Source organism: Odocoileus virginianus, chromosome 4 (assembly GCF_023699985.2).
Source record: "Odocoileus virginianus isolate 20LAN1187 ecotype Illinois chromosome 4, Ovbor_1.2, whole genome shotgun sequence".
Lineage (NCBI taxonomy): Eukaryota > Metazoa > Chordata > Mammalia > Artiodactyla > Cervidae > Odocoileus > Odocoileus virginianus.
Genome location: NC_069677.1, coordinates 78,162,003 through 78,175,260, shown reverse-complemented (window position 1 = coordinate 78,175,260; position 13,258 = coordinate 78,162,003). Strand labels below are relative to the sequence as shown.

The following is a 13,258-nucleotide window of genomic DNA, read 5'->3' as shown; positions in this document are numbered from 1 at the left end:
GTCATGCGGTTAGGAAAGGACACTCTCATTTCCAGGGGCACGGGTTCAATCCCTGGCAGGGGAACTAAGATCCTTCAAGCTGCATGGTATGGCCAAAAAAGAGAAGTAGCCTGGGTGAGCAGAACATTCTTTGCTGGGCATAGGAGACCAAGATAGAATTTAGTAAGAACCAAATAAATTGAAGAACAGTTGATACCTAAATGGGGAGAGGATGAATTCATTTAGTGACTGTATATCAAATAAACAGCTTACTCCATTAAATTATTATTCATTCAGCACGTATTATGTGCCAAGTGCTGTTCTGGGCGTCTGAGACACAACAATGAACAAAACAGCTTGTCCTGCCTTTGTGGGAGGGACCAAAAACAGATGTCCCATACTGGAGATGACCGGGGACCACTGTGGGTTTGACAGTTAGGAAGGGCCTGCCCACCTTGTATTTTTAGCCAAACAGAATTAGTGGGCTTCCTAGGTGGTGCTAGTGGTAAAGAATTATCATTTTTCACAGAAATTTACAGTTGTCATGGGGCTTTACCTGTGGCTCAGTGGTAAAGAATCCTCCTGCAATGCAGGAGATGCCAGCAACGCAGGTTCAATCCCTGGGTTGGGAAGATCCCTTGGAGAAGGAATTGGCAATCCACTCTAGTATTTTTGCCTGAAAAATCCCATGGACAGAGGAGCCTGGAGGGCTACAGTTGATGAAGTCATAAGTCAGACAGAACTAAGCATGCAAGCAGGACATAGCCTTGCCTAGAATAAACATTAGGAACTATAAATATAGTCTTCATTTATTACTCTTTTACAAATTGAATAGTTTCAGTTTCTGTAAAAAATGCAGCAACTATACATTTTGGAAAATCACATTCATCAGTAATTCTTACCTCTAGCCTGCTCTTCGTGTAGGAATAAGGTAAATATTCTGGTTTGAAAAAAAAAGAAAAAATTATGCTTTCTAGTTTTAGTGCAATTTCAATTCAAGAGTGTTAAATAAATTCTTAAATGTTAAATGTCCACACAATTTTCAAATTTAGTTAAATCAGTGGATACCTAATGGTTGGTCTTCAATCATGTCAGCATTGGGAATTCAGTCTGCCTTGGATTCTAATTTTATGAAATTGTCCTTTTGCAATGAGATGAGGATCCATGAAAAAATTACAGTTTAGGCATTGTAAGGAAAGCGCTAAAATTCTGGAAGCAGACTAATTTCTATGTCATTTTTTAAAAATTTATTGTATTGAAGCATAAGTGAAAATGAAGTCGCTCAGTCATGTCTGACTCTTTGCGATCCCATGGACTGCAGCCTACCAGGTTCCTCCGTCCATGGGATTTTCCAAGCAAGAATACTGGAGTGGGTTGCCATTTCCTTCTCCAGGAGATCTTCCGGACCTAGGGATTGAACCTGGATCTCCTGCATTGTAGGCAGACGCTTTACCGTCTGACCCACCAGGGAAGACCTTATTGAAGCATAGTTGATTTATTTGTTGTTTAATTACTCAGTCTTGTCTGACTCTTTTGTGACCCCATGGACTGTAGGCCACCAGGCTCCTCTGTCTATGGGCTTTCTCAGGCTAGAATACTGGAGTGGGTTGCCATTTTCTTCTCTAGCATCATTTTTTGTATCATTTTTAAAGGGCTTGTCTTAGAATGTTTTAGAAACTTAAAGTAGAAAATTCAGCACCCGAACAAAAGCTCTTCCTAATTATATTGGGCAAAACTCTACTGTGTGTGACATTCTTTCAGTCTCTGCCTTTAATATAGATCCTATGACTGTATTTTAAGAGAGGAGAGATCTGAATCCCTTCACGGCAGAGACTAAGCAGACTAATAAATAAATTACTAACAAGCCACAGAAATCTTGAGAGACTAAGCCAAAGAGGCTTTGTATTCTCATAAACTGGCAGGTCTCTGGGACTTTAGGCTTCCCAGTTGATGCAAGTGGTAAAGAAGCTGCCTGCCAATTCAGGAGAAGTAAGAGAGATGCAGGTTTGATCCCTGGGTCAGGAAGATCCCATGGAGGAGGAAATGGCAACCCACTCCAGTATTTTTTCCTGGAGAATCCCATGGACAGAGGAGCCTGGCAAGAGACGGAGCGCATACACACACACAGAAAACTTCCCTGGTGGTCCAGTGATTAAGACTTCATGCTTTTAAAGCAGAGGGTGTGGGTTCCATCCCTGGTTGGGGAAATAAGATCCCACATGCTATGCGATGGGACCAAAAAAAAAAAAAAATGTCAGGTCTGTCCTGGATACAGGGATTATCCCATGTCCCCAGACCACTTCCCAGGAGAACTTCTTAAAATGCAAGACCAGACTTGAAAAAAGCAAAATGCCCAAAGTTCACACATAATGTTTTCTGATAGAATCAAGGGAATTTTTAAACACTCTCCTAGTAACTTTGTTTTTGATTATGAATATATCTCAACAAGAAAGTGACAGCTAACTATTGCCAGCCAACCCCTTGAAAAGGCTGCATCAAAGGACAAAGAATCCAGAATAGGAGGTACTCTGCATTGCCTCCAATTCCTAACCAGCAGACTCCTTGTTCAATCTGACTTCACACAATTAAATTAAAATAATCAAGTGTTAGTGTAGCCGTCAGACCTCAAAATACTTTTTTCAAGGATTTTTATGCATGCACCATGCGCTTATCGCTGACCACAGAACTTCTCCATGTTTAAGAGAAATCTGTTCCATGTGCTTTCATTGCATCTGATATGGAAATATTCCTGCAGAAAGGGCTGGTTTTCTTTACTACAAGTGCAACATGGGAAGCCCCTCGCCCTGGGTATAGAAATGAACTTCAGCATTAGCACTCTCTTTGCACCTGGAGAATCAATAAATCCGAGAGGCTGCAGGGCCCCCCAGAAAACTCACTGTCCCTGTGACCTGCTAGGGAGAGAGAGAGTGTGCTCTGAGTTTCAGCATCCACACAGCGCTGCACCGATCAAAGCAAGGACTCACTCTAGACTTGGTTCCTAAGACCACACAGCTTTGATTGAGTCTGTTAAGAGAAGGGAAAGACTGATGTGCAGACGTATGCCTGAGCCTGCTGTGAGAGGTCCCCAAGCCGAGGCGGGGGCTCCTGGACCCAGGCAGGAGACTGGTGGAGGGAAAAGGCAGGCTCCGACCTGCCTGGGCGGCAGTTGTGTTTAGGTTTCCCCTGCGAAGGTGGACGTGGCTGGGATGTGGGGTGCAGGGAGGTGGGGGCACATGGGAACTGCAGAGGAAGGCAGGACGCAGACGGCGCAAAGTTAGGGTGAGGGACGAAAAGTCTGAAGCTCTGAAGGTTGCCACGTCCCCTTTAAAGAGGTAAAGTGAAGACCTGAACTAATGTTTAGGAACAGAATTGAAAACTCGTGCCAGGCGTCCTTGCTGGGCTGGAGGGGGTGGTCAGGGACAGAGGCTGTGTCCCCAGCGAGGACAGAGACCTAGCGAGTAGGTTTCTGGGGGAGCTTCCCAGTGGAAGGGAGCAGCCTGCAGACCCAACTCTCTACCTGTTTCATATAAATGTTTCCAGCTGCTGAGCAGACACCTCCATACAGTAGCCTCTCTTCTCTTCACATATATATTCCTAACATGCAATGACGCATCTTTCCTGGAAAACTGGCTTCCTTTCTTCACCCCCTTGTGTTAACGTTCTCCCCCTTCCCCAGTCCCGCCATCCCCGACTGTGGAATGAAAGTGAAAAAGAAAGTGTTAGTCATTCAGTTGTGTTCGACTCTTTGCAACCCCATGGATTGTAGTCCGCTAGGTTCCTCTGTCCATGGGATTTCCCAAGCAAGAATACTGGAGTGGGTTGCTATTTCCTTCTCCCAGTGATTGAACCTGCATTCAGTTGAATTGAACTCCTGAGTCTCTTGCATTGCAGGCAGATTCTTTACTGTCTGAACCACCAGGGAACTTAGTAACAATCCCAGCACCCACTTCTTCCCACCTGTTGCCACTGTTTATCCCCAGCTCCCCCAGTGGCATTTCTCCTGCATGCATCAGTGGTCTCATAAAGCCTAAATTGAGCCAGGGTGTGCTGTCTCACAGCACATTGCACATTATCCTCATCAGTGAAATTACCCGCTCTGGTGGGTCAGTGCTCTCATGCACCGGGTACACCCTTTTCCACAGGCTACTGCACCAGTCCAAGCCTCTATTGTGTTCCTGGCACCCACCACTCTTCCCCTGACTTTGTACCTTATGATTTTGGTGAGAAGAGAAGCAATCAGATTTGAACCTGCTTTCTTCAAGGAGCAAGTATACCTGGGTGTTCTCACCCTGCTTCCCTGCCCACTGGGTTCTCTTCCTCTCATCCCAGAGGTGCTGGCCTTATGCCCCCCTCTCTCCAACACCTCCCCTCTTGCTCTGTCCTCTTGCTAATCTCCTGGGACCTTGTTCTTTCAAGTATACCTTTTCTTTTTGCAATTTGAATTTCTCCTTTAATGTGCTCCATAAAAACACCCAGTGAGAATAATCATCATTCCTGCTTATATGTTCTAAGCACACTGTTTTCATAACCCAGACATACATTCTAGCATCCCATCATATGGAGAAGGAAACTGAGGTGCAGAAAAATTGTCACCTGCAAAACACCTCCAAGTTACTAAGCAAGGGAGCCAGAATTTGAACTCAGGCAGAAAGATTCAAGTGCCCATCAACTTAGCAGCTGTGTTGTGGCATCACTCAAAACTTCTTTCTCTGTTAAATGGAAAACATGTTCCTGCTAAAATGGCCTTATTCTTTCCCCTTCCTCTTCTTTCCAAACCTTCCATCTTGTTTCTGTTCCCTGTTTTTGATTTCTCATCTCCCAGTGCTCCTCACTTTTCTGCAAACTGGCATCTCTGCTTCCACACAAATGGCCTGTTCACAGCTCAGCAGTGTTTGTAAAGCTGTCCTCCCAGCAATATGTGGTCACCGGTGGGGTCTCTCCCTGCTGACCCCTGGGTTCCCTTTTGCTTCCACCTCCCTGAAGACACTTGAGTGTATGCTGTGTTATCACCTCAAACTCCTGCTGGACATGGCTGTCTCCTCTAAGTTTTATACTGTGTATGTAATACAGGGTGGATTCCTAGTGCAGAGTGATCGACTGTGCGTGGCAGGCTGTTGGCACCCCTATAACCACTGGATATAGGTTGGTGTGAATTGTGTGCTTTTTTTTTTTTTCTCTTCCACTCCAGTCTGCTCTCTGTGGCTACAGCCCCAGGTTAGTAAGTTTTCTCTTGGAAAGAGTGGAGAACTAAAGCCATCAAAGAGAATCAGAGGCAGGAGCATCCTTTTTTTCCCCTCCCCAAGTAGTTTGAGTCTCCTGAGGTGCTCCAGTGCACATCACTAAACAGAGTCTCCAGAAGAACCAGAGGGATCTTCGTAGCCACTATAGACTTTGATCAAATAAATGTTTCACCACTTTCTGTTTTACTGGTGTATTAACTTAAGGTTTATTCATCAAGTTGTCAAAGACAAGGTGAGGAAGAATACAAAGATGTGTGTCAAAATTCACTTTTTCTAGAAGCGAGTGAGCACGGGGTAAATGTGCACAGTGATTCAGCAAAATTGATTTTCCCATGAAAGCTGCTGTGGCGCTTCTTCTGGCCCTGAGTCCCGTTATGTGGGTTTCAGTCCATGCTGGAACCTATCTCTAACTGACCTGTGGGTTTTGGTCTTTCCAGCTCCTGATGGCCCACCTCAGGAAGTCCACCTGGAGCCCATCTCTTCCCAGAGCATCAGGGTCACCTGGAAGGTAAACCCAGCAAGCACGCGTCCTCCTGGCACTTTCTCCATGGGGGTGGGGGGGAGCCTTCACTCACATTAAGTATTATGATGCCAAGGCATGCACACTGTTTTAACTTCTATTTTATTTTGGAGTGTGGTTGATTTTCTGGGCTTCCCCGGTGGCTCAGCAGTAAAGAATCCACTTGCAGTGTCGAAGACGCAGGTTCGATCCCTGGATTGGAAAGATCCCCTGGAGGAGGGTATGGCAACCCACTCCAGTATTCTTGCCTGGAGAATCTCATGGACAGAGGAGCCTGGTGGGCTACAGTCCATGGGGTCACAAAGAGTCGGACACGCCTGAAGCAATGAGCATGCATGCATAGTTGATTTATAATGTTGTGTTCATTTCCGGTGTACAACAAGTGATTCACTCACATGTAGGAAACTTTTGTAAAGTTAGACTAAGCAGCTTTTTTACTAAAATCCGATCTTTGTATTTATGGCAGATTCTGTATCTTCAGACTATAGTTGTTGGACCATGTTTTCCGTCTCTGAATCGTGATTGGGTCCTGAGTTCTGGTCTTCATGCAAATCAAAAACAGATAGGTGTGACCGCACTCATGAATTTCATTTTCTAATTCCTCTTCCTAAATGCCAAATCACGGACTGTGTGGTAGACAGCTTGCCAAGTGGCAGCGAGGAGAGCGGTCCTGGTCATGCCCCTAGCTGGCGGTGGCCTCGAGCATGCCCACGGAGGGGAGCGCTGGGCCAGCTGCCAGCTGAGGCAGTGGTCCCCCAGCATGGCCAGCAGATACCGACTGCCTGCCAGTGGGCTCATTGCCAGCTGCTGGGACAGAAAGTCTGGGCCACGGTGCCATCAACCACGGCACCCGGCATGCTGCTTCCTCCGGCATACATGGTTTACATGGCCAAATTCATTGAAGGAAGCGACGTTGACCGATACTCTGGCCTGAACTCATCACAAACTAGCATGCTGGGCAGCGCTGCCCCTGGGAACCTACAGTCAATTTAGGGGGTGGGTGAATCTGCTTGGTTAATTAGTCACGCCCTCCGTGTGACCTTGGAGCTGACCAACTTCCTTCCAATTCCATTTTATCTAGAATGCCGTGGCTGGGTCAAAAAGTCTGCAAAGCCACACTTCCTTTTCCACTTCTGGTTTCTGGTGTTGCACTTTGCACTCTTCTCATTTGCTTCTTCCCTCTTTCCTCACCCTCTTTCCTGTGTCTCCCTTAGAGAAGGTAAGAGCCACAGTGAGGTCTTTAACCCACACACCTCGCGTTTTTTTTTTTTTTCTTCTAGCATCAGCTGTTTCATAAAATGACCAGCCTCTATAATACTACTACTAATAAAGGATTTTCATGGCTGGGGTGGACACCACCTTGGATGTAAACACACATCAGCGCGGCCAGCCCCTTTGTGTTGGCTTTTTAGAGGCTTGGCCACTGAGCTGTCATCCCTGTGGGCAGCACACGTTCAGCTCAGACAGGGCAGGCCAAACCGGGTAGGGAGGGGGCCGAGGGTCTTTGTGAGGACATCCGCCAGCCATGAGCATCACTCGCCTCGTGATGAAAGGCGCTCAGCAGGCCCCAGCCCTCCACACAGCCCAGCCATGCTGCAAAGCGAATGCTGACTCACTCTGTCTTACCTTCAAGCCTGGGAACTTTCCCCCACCAGCCCTCCGCATTCTCTTGCATTTTGCCACTGAAAAGACCAGCTATTACAGCAGGCCCTAGAGCTTTCTGTGTCCTGCAGCAGAGAAGTATCTATCCCCAGAGCTCTTATAACTAAAAATAGAAACTTCAGAGGCTTTCAAAGGTATTGTATCCCTTCTGTCTCTATAGAGAAGCAGCAGGAAAAGTCAGTAGATTGCAGCTAAATGTCTTCTGAATGTCAAACGGATGAACAAGTTGTGGGCTATTGAAAGGAGGCCTTGCCTGCGTTAGACTGAACCAGCCGTACTGTCCTATTCATGGACCTTGATTTATTCCAGGGTGGCGGGCTGCAGACAGAGATGTGGTGATTGAACCCCTGAGTGGAGGAGGGGCTGCCCGTGGAGCTGTCATTTCACACTGGCCTGATTGTGTCATGAAAGTGCGTCACCAATTCAATCTAACTGTAGGCGATACTAAGTGATCCAAAGTGCCATGTGTTGCATAAAATAAGCCTTTATTTTATGGTACCAAAGCTCCAGATTGACATTTTCTGTAAGGAGACTGATAGGAGGGACTTCCCCTGGCAGTCCTGTGGTTAAGACTTCGCCTTTCAATGCAGGGGGTACGGGTTCGATCCTTGGTCAGGGAGCTGAGATCCCATATGCTGCACAGCCTAAAAACCAAAGCTTGAAAAACAGAAACAATATTGTAATAAATTTAAAGAAGACTTTAAAAATAGTCCACATCAAAAAAAAAAAATCTTAAAAAAGGAGGCTAACAGGAAAGGAGGAGAAAGAGGGAAGGAAAGAAAAAGAGAGACATTGTATTAACTGAAGATGTGTTAGTTGCTCAGAGGAAATAACAGCTCCCGGGCTCTAGGAAGGAATATAGCCAGTTTAGACACTAAACCTCCTGAGGGTCAATGGTAAGCACACAGGAAGATGCCCAAGAACTTGTCTGTATGATGGAAGATGAAGAAAATTCTATGGGCAGAGGAGCCTGCCAGGCTTCAGTCCATGGGGTTGCAAAGAGTTGGACACAACTTTAGCGACCAAACAACAGCAGCACTCTGAATAATACTTTTAACTCCATAGAGTGCCTTATCTCCACAATTCCAGCAAATCGAGGCATCATTACCATCTAGTCTATATTTCAGAGATGAACTCTTACAGGGGAAAATGGCTTAGTTTGTCATTTAAAAACTAAATTGCCTTATTGCCAATGACCTTCATAGCAACGCTATAATAAGTAGCAGATGCCACTTGACTTCTACATCCAGTTCTTCAGTAAAGAATCTGCCTGCCAATGCAGGAGATGCAAGAGACGCCCATTTGATCCCTGGGTCAGGAAGATCCCCTGGAGAAAGAAATGGCTACCTACTCCAGTATTCTTGCCTAGAGAATCCCATGGACAGAGGAGCCTGGTGAGCTACAGTCCATGGCGTCACAAAGAGTCAGATATAACTGAGTGACTGAGCACATACCCAAGGTGGCGGGGAATTGCTCAAGGTCTGGAGGCTCCTGACTGTCCAGTGGAGGACCGCTGGCTCTCTTGGCTATCTGACTCTGCCGGCTGGGCTTAGGAGCAATAGATGTGCTAATGTATGTGAAATGCCAAGATTGTGCTTGTGCGTGGAAAGGTTCAACAAATATTATTTCCTTTTTAGCACCTTCCAGCCTCATGTTATAAATGTAACTGAGCCTCACTAAAATTAAAGGATATAAAGTAACCTGTCCACTTTTACCTACGACCCCTTTCTTTCCAGACTGTAAAATTAACCTTGACAAAACTGGGCATTAAGTCGACCTCCTTGCTCCCTCAGTCAGAGGAAATTCAAGAGCTGCCTTGGAATTAGTTTTACTTAATGTTTAAGCCCTTGCTTTAATTTTTAACTCTCTCCTTAGGCTGTGAAAAATCACAAAATTTGCATTTCTTTTATGAAGTAATCAATTAGTTCTAGAGTTGGATTTTCAGCATTTTTATTAAAAATCCCGATGACCAACATGCCTGACAAATATTTAAGGAATTGTCAGCCATTCTCATATTGATGAGTTTAACCTCTTCCCCTATAATGAGAGAAGAAAAATCCAAACTGATTTCAAAATGTTTTGATCATCAGCATAACATAGGGCTATTCTCTCAACCTCTTACAATTGACTAGACCATAGGCTCTGTGACGGGAGAGGGCATGTTTTGTTGTTATTTATATTTCCAGTAGCAGCACGGTAAGTATTTGTTAAGTAAACCCATGGACTTCTCATTGTTCACCTTCACGTTAAAATATGCATGTCAGGAGGGGGTCCCTTTCCTTTGGAAAACTCTGGATGCCCTAAAAAGCCCTACATGACTAAGTTAACATCTTACTTTTTTGCACATGTATGAATTATACAGATGCCCTTCATAAAACCACTCATTGCTTATTTGCTTCATTTGGGGTATGCTCTGCCCCTCTCCCCACCTCCCCACTGATCAGCCCTCTTGGTTTAGCCATATGATTGGTCTTTTCCTAGAACTCCAGTTCTCTACCCCAAAACAGAGCTTCCAGCCTGCCTGCCCCAAAGGTCCTGGCTGGCCTCCCAGCCTAAGCAGGCAATCCTCTTAGTGCCCAGCCTCAAAGAGGCAGCGAGCAGATGCTGGCCAGCTTCACAAAGGCTGCTGAGCCACCAAGAGTGTGGGATACCAGCCCACACCTGGGCATGCTGGGAAGACAGGTTGGCTGAGTCACAGCCCAGGAGGCTTGTCTCTGTCCAATCCCAGTGAAAAGGCCAGTCCTCTCGGCTCATTTGCCCTGACAGGACATCAACTGAACTTGAACCAAGGCTCAGATCAGGGCCAACTCCATTCATCAGCTGGCAGTCCTTTCAGATGGTGTCTTCTGAAGGCTTCACTTGGAGCCTAGATGAACCTGGCATAGTACAAGAGACCTGAGGACAGACACTTTCCTTGTTCTGTTTCAGAACAGTTAGCTCATAAACAAGTTACTGACTGTTAGGTCACAATAAACTTGGAGGCAACAGTGATATTTGTGCATTGATGGTTGGAATGTATTATCAGAAATGCAATTAAGAGTAGTAAGTAGGAACTTCGAGGTTGGAATCAAAAGAGCATTTTGGACATTGACTGGTAATAGGTCTTTATTTATATCAGCATCACATTTTTACAAGTGGATTGGATTCCAAAGTTTGGATATTAAGGTAAAAATTGCTTATGGCAGGATAATATTAAAATTTATTTGATTGTCTATTGAGTACCCTAGGCATGTTACCAATGAAACCTTGGTGTCATACATGTGTGAATATTTAATATTTGCAGTGAAAATAAGGCTTCCCAGGTGCTGCTAGTGGTAAAGAACCTGCCTGCCAATGCAGGAGACACAGGAGATGTGGGTTTGATTCCTAGGTTGAGAAGACCCCCTGGAGTAGGAAATGGCAACCCATTCCAGTATTCCTACCTGCAGAATCCTGTGGACAGAGGAACCTGGCAGGCTACAGTCCATGAGGTCACGAAGAGTTGGACATGACTGAAGCAACTTAGCACGCATGTGAAAGTAAAGAGCATATGTAAAAATATAACTGGACAGGATTTTATTATATTATATATAAAGTAGGATTAGCATTAGGTTAAATGCATCTATGGCAGGTAAATTACAGTAAATAACAATATTCTGATACAGCATGAAAAGTACTGGATTAGACTTCAAAATAATTAGATATTATTCCCATCTCCACATTTAGTAGAAATGATCTTGAACAAGTAACTTGATTTATCACTGCTGAAGCTTGGACCCTTCCATTAGGTCCAATCTGTGTCTCCTTTTCATTATGTCATAGACAGATAAACAACAGCACATTGTAGCCTTATCTGTAATCATCACTCTGTGCTGCCTTGACAACCATGAAGGATGAAGGCCAGAAGAGCATTTTAGGATATGCAGGCTGGCCCCTTGAATAACAACCCTGATTTTTCGCTCTACCCTGGATGCTGGCCCCTCTGATGCTCTGAAAAGCACAGTCCTTTCTAATAATTTTGTTGTTGTTGTTCAGTTGCTCAGTCGTGTCCGACTCTTTGCAACCCTGTGGACTGCAGCACGCCAGGCTTCCCTGTCTTTCACTATCTCCCAGAGTTTGCTCAAAATCATGTCCATTGAGTCAGTGATGCCATCCAACCATCTCATCCTGTGTCACCCCCTTCTCCTCCTGCCCTCAATCCTTCTTAGCATCAGTGTCTTTTCAGTGAGTCAGCTCTTCACCATCAGGTGGCCAAAGTTTTGGAGCTTTAGCTTCAACATCAGTCCTTCCAATGAATATTCAGGGTTGATTTCCTTTAGGATGGACTGGTTTGATCTCCTCGCAGTCCAAGGGACTCTCAAGAGTCTTCTCCAGCACCACAGTTCAAAAGTATGAGTTCTTTAGTCCTCAGCTTTCTTTATGGTCCAACTCTCACAGCCATACACAACTACTGGAAAAACTACAGCTTTGACTGTATGGACCTTCATTGGCAATATGATGTTTCTGCTTTTTAATACACTGTCTAAATCAGTCACTAGATGAATTCTTTCCTGGCTGGGCCTTGGCTATGCCCTTCATTGCCCCACAGAAACTTCCACAGTGCGCTCCTCACTCTCTCCCTGGTCCGAACCCAGGGCATCTCCCCTGGCCCTGCCAGTTCTCTCTGATTGACTGTACCACCAGGCTCTGGGACACTTAGCCATCACCCTTCTGGCAGAGTTCATGTCTCAAAAGTCTTCTCTAGTTTTGCTGAGCTTCAGAGGCCACTGCCCCCTCCTCAGCAGCTGCCTGAGTTGGACATAGACACTTAGGAAGGAGACAGGGCATCGAGAGGCCCTGATATTAGGTGGGGATTATTCCTGGAGACCTCAGAGCTGGTAGATACAAACTGATCCTGGTCTGCACATGTGCTGTGAATTCCTCTGTTAGACCATCAGCAGAAACCACTGGATAAACTTATACAGCTGGTGAGAAATACTCTATGTTGCTCCCAAAGAGTGGGCTTTACAAAGGACAGCAGAATTCAAAAAAAGGAGGGGTCTAGCAAGAGTAGCTACCTAACAGTTGTTTGTTGGTGGGATGAATGAATGAATGTGTGAACGAATGAATGAGATGGGAGCCACCCTTAAGTTTAGAAATAGAATAAAGGGGTCCTGGTGTGTAGTAGTTAATCTCATGTTCATCCTACAACTTTCTCCAAACCTGTTTCTAAAATTCCGCATTTGTGTTCCAAGCCACAGCACACCCTTGGCTGCCATCTCCTCCTTGGCTGCCAAGTCTGACCAGCCTACAGTGACCATCAGCTCCAAGGCCAAGTTCTTGGCCTCTTCAGATAGTGTACAGTTCAAACACTTTGTCATTCATGGTTACTTCTTGAGCGCCTTTGTCTGTTGTTTTTGTTGTTCAATTGTTGTTTGCTAAGTCGTGTCCGACTCTTTTCAACCCTGTGGACTGCAGCACCCCAGGCTTCCCTGGACTTCACCATCTCCTGGAATTTGCTCAAACTCATGTCCATTGAGTCGGTGATGCCATCCAACCATCTCATTCTCTGTCGTCCCCCTCTCCTCCTGCCTTCTAGCTTTCCCGGCATCAGGGTCTTTTCCAGTGAGTCAGTTTTTCATATCAGGTGGCCAAAGTATTGGAGCTTAGCTTCAGCATCAGTCCTTCCAATGAATATTCAGGGTTGATTTCCTTTAGGATTGACTGGTTTGATCTCCTTGCTGTCCAAAGGATGTCTCATTGTCAGATCACACATCCAATTTTTATTTCACACCATGTGGCTGGCCCCTTGTTCTTTACCTGTCCCTCAATGAGCAGTAACATTGAAGGGGGAGCTGCCTGGCCACACACATCCCTTGTAGAAGACAGTGAATGCTGT

The 13,258-nt window shown here is 45.4% G+C and overlaps 1 protein-coding gene across 1 annotated transcript in view; it reads left to right on the top strand.

Moving 5' to 3' along the window:
* The window catches only part of DSCAM (DS cell adhesion molecule), an 808,668-nt gene that overhangs the window by 670,282 nt on the left and 125,128 nt on the right, over positions 1–13,258 (top strand). Inside the window, exon 16 of the mRNA XM_070466795.1 lies at positions 5,657–5,727. Within this exon, the coding sequence (XP_070322896.1) occupies positions 5,657–5,727 (71 nt within the window). The remainder of the gene's footprint in view (positions 1–5,656; positions 5,728–13,258) is intronic.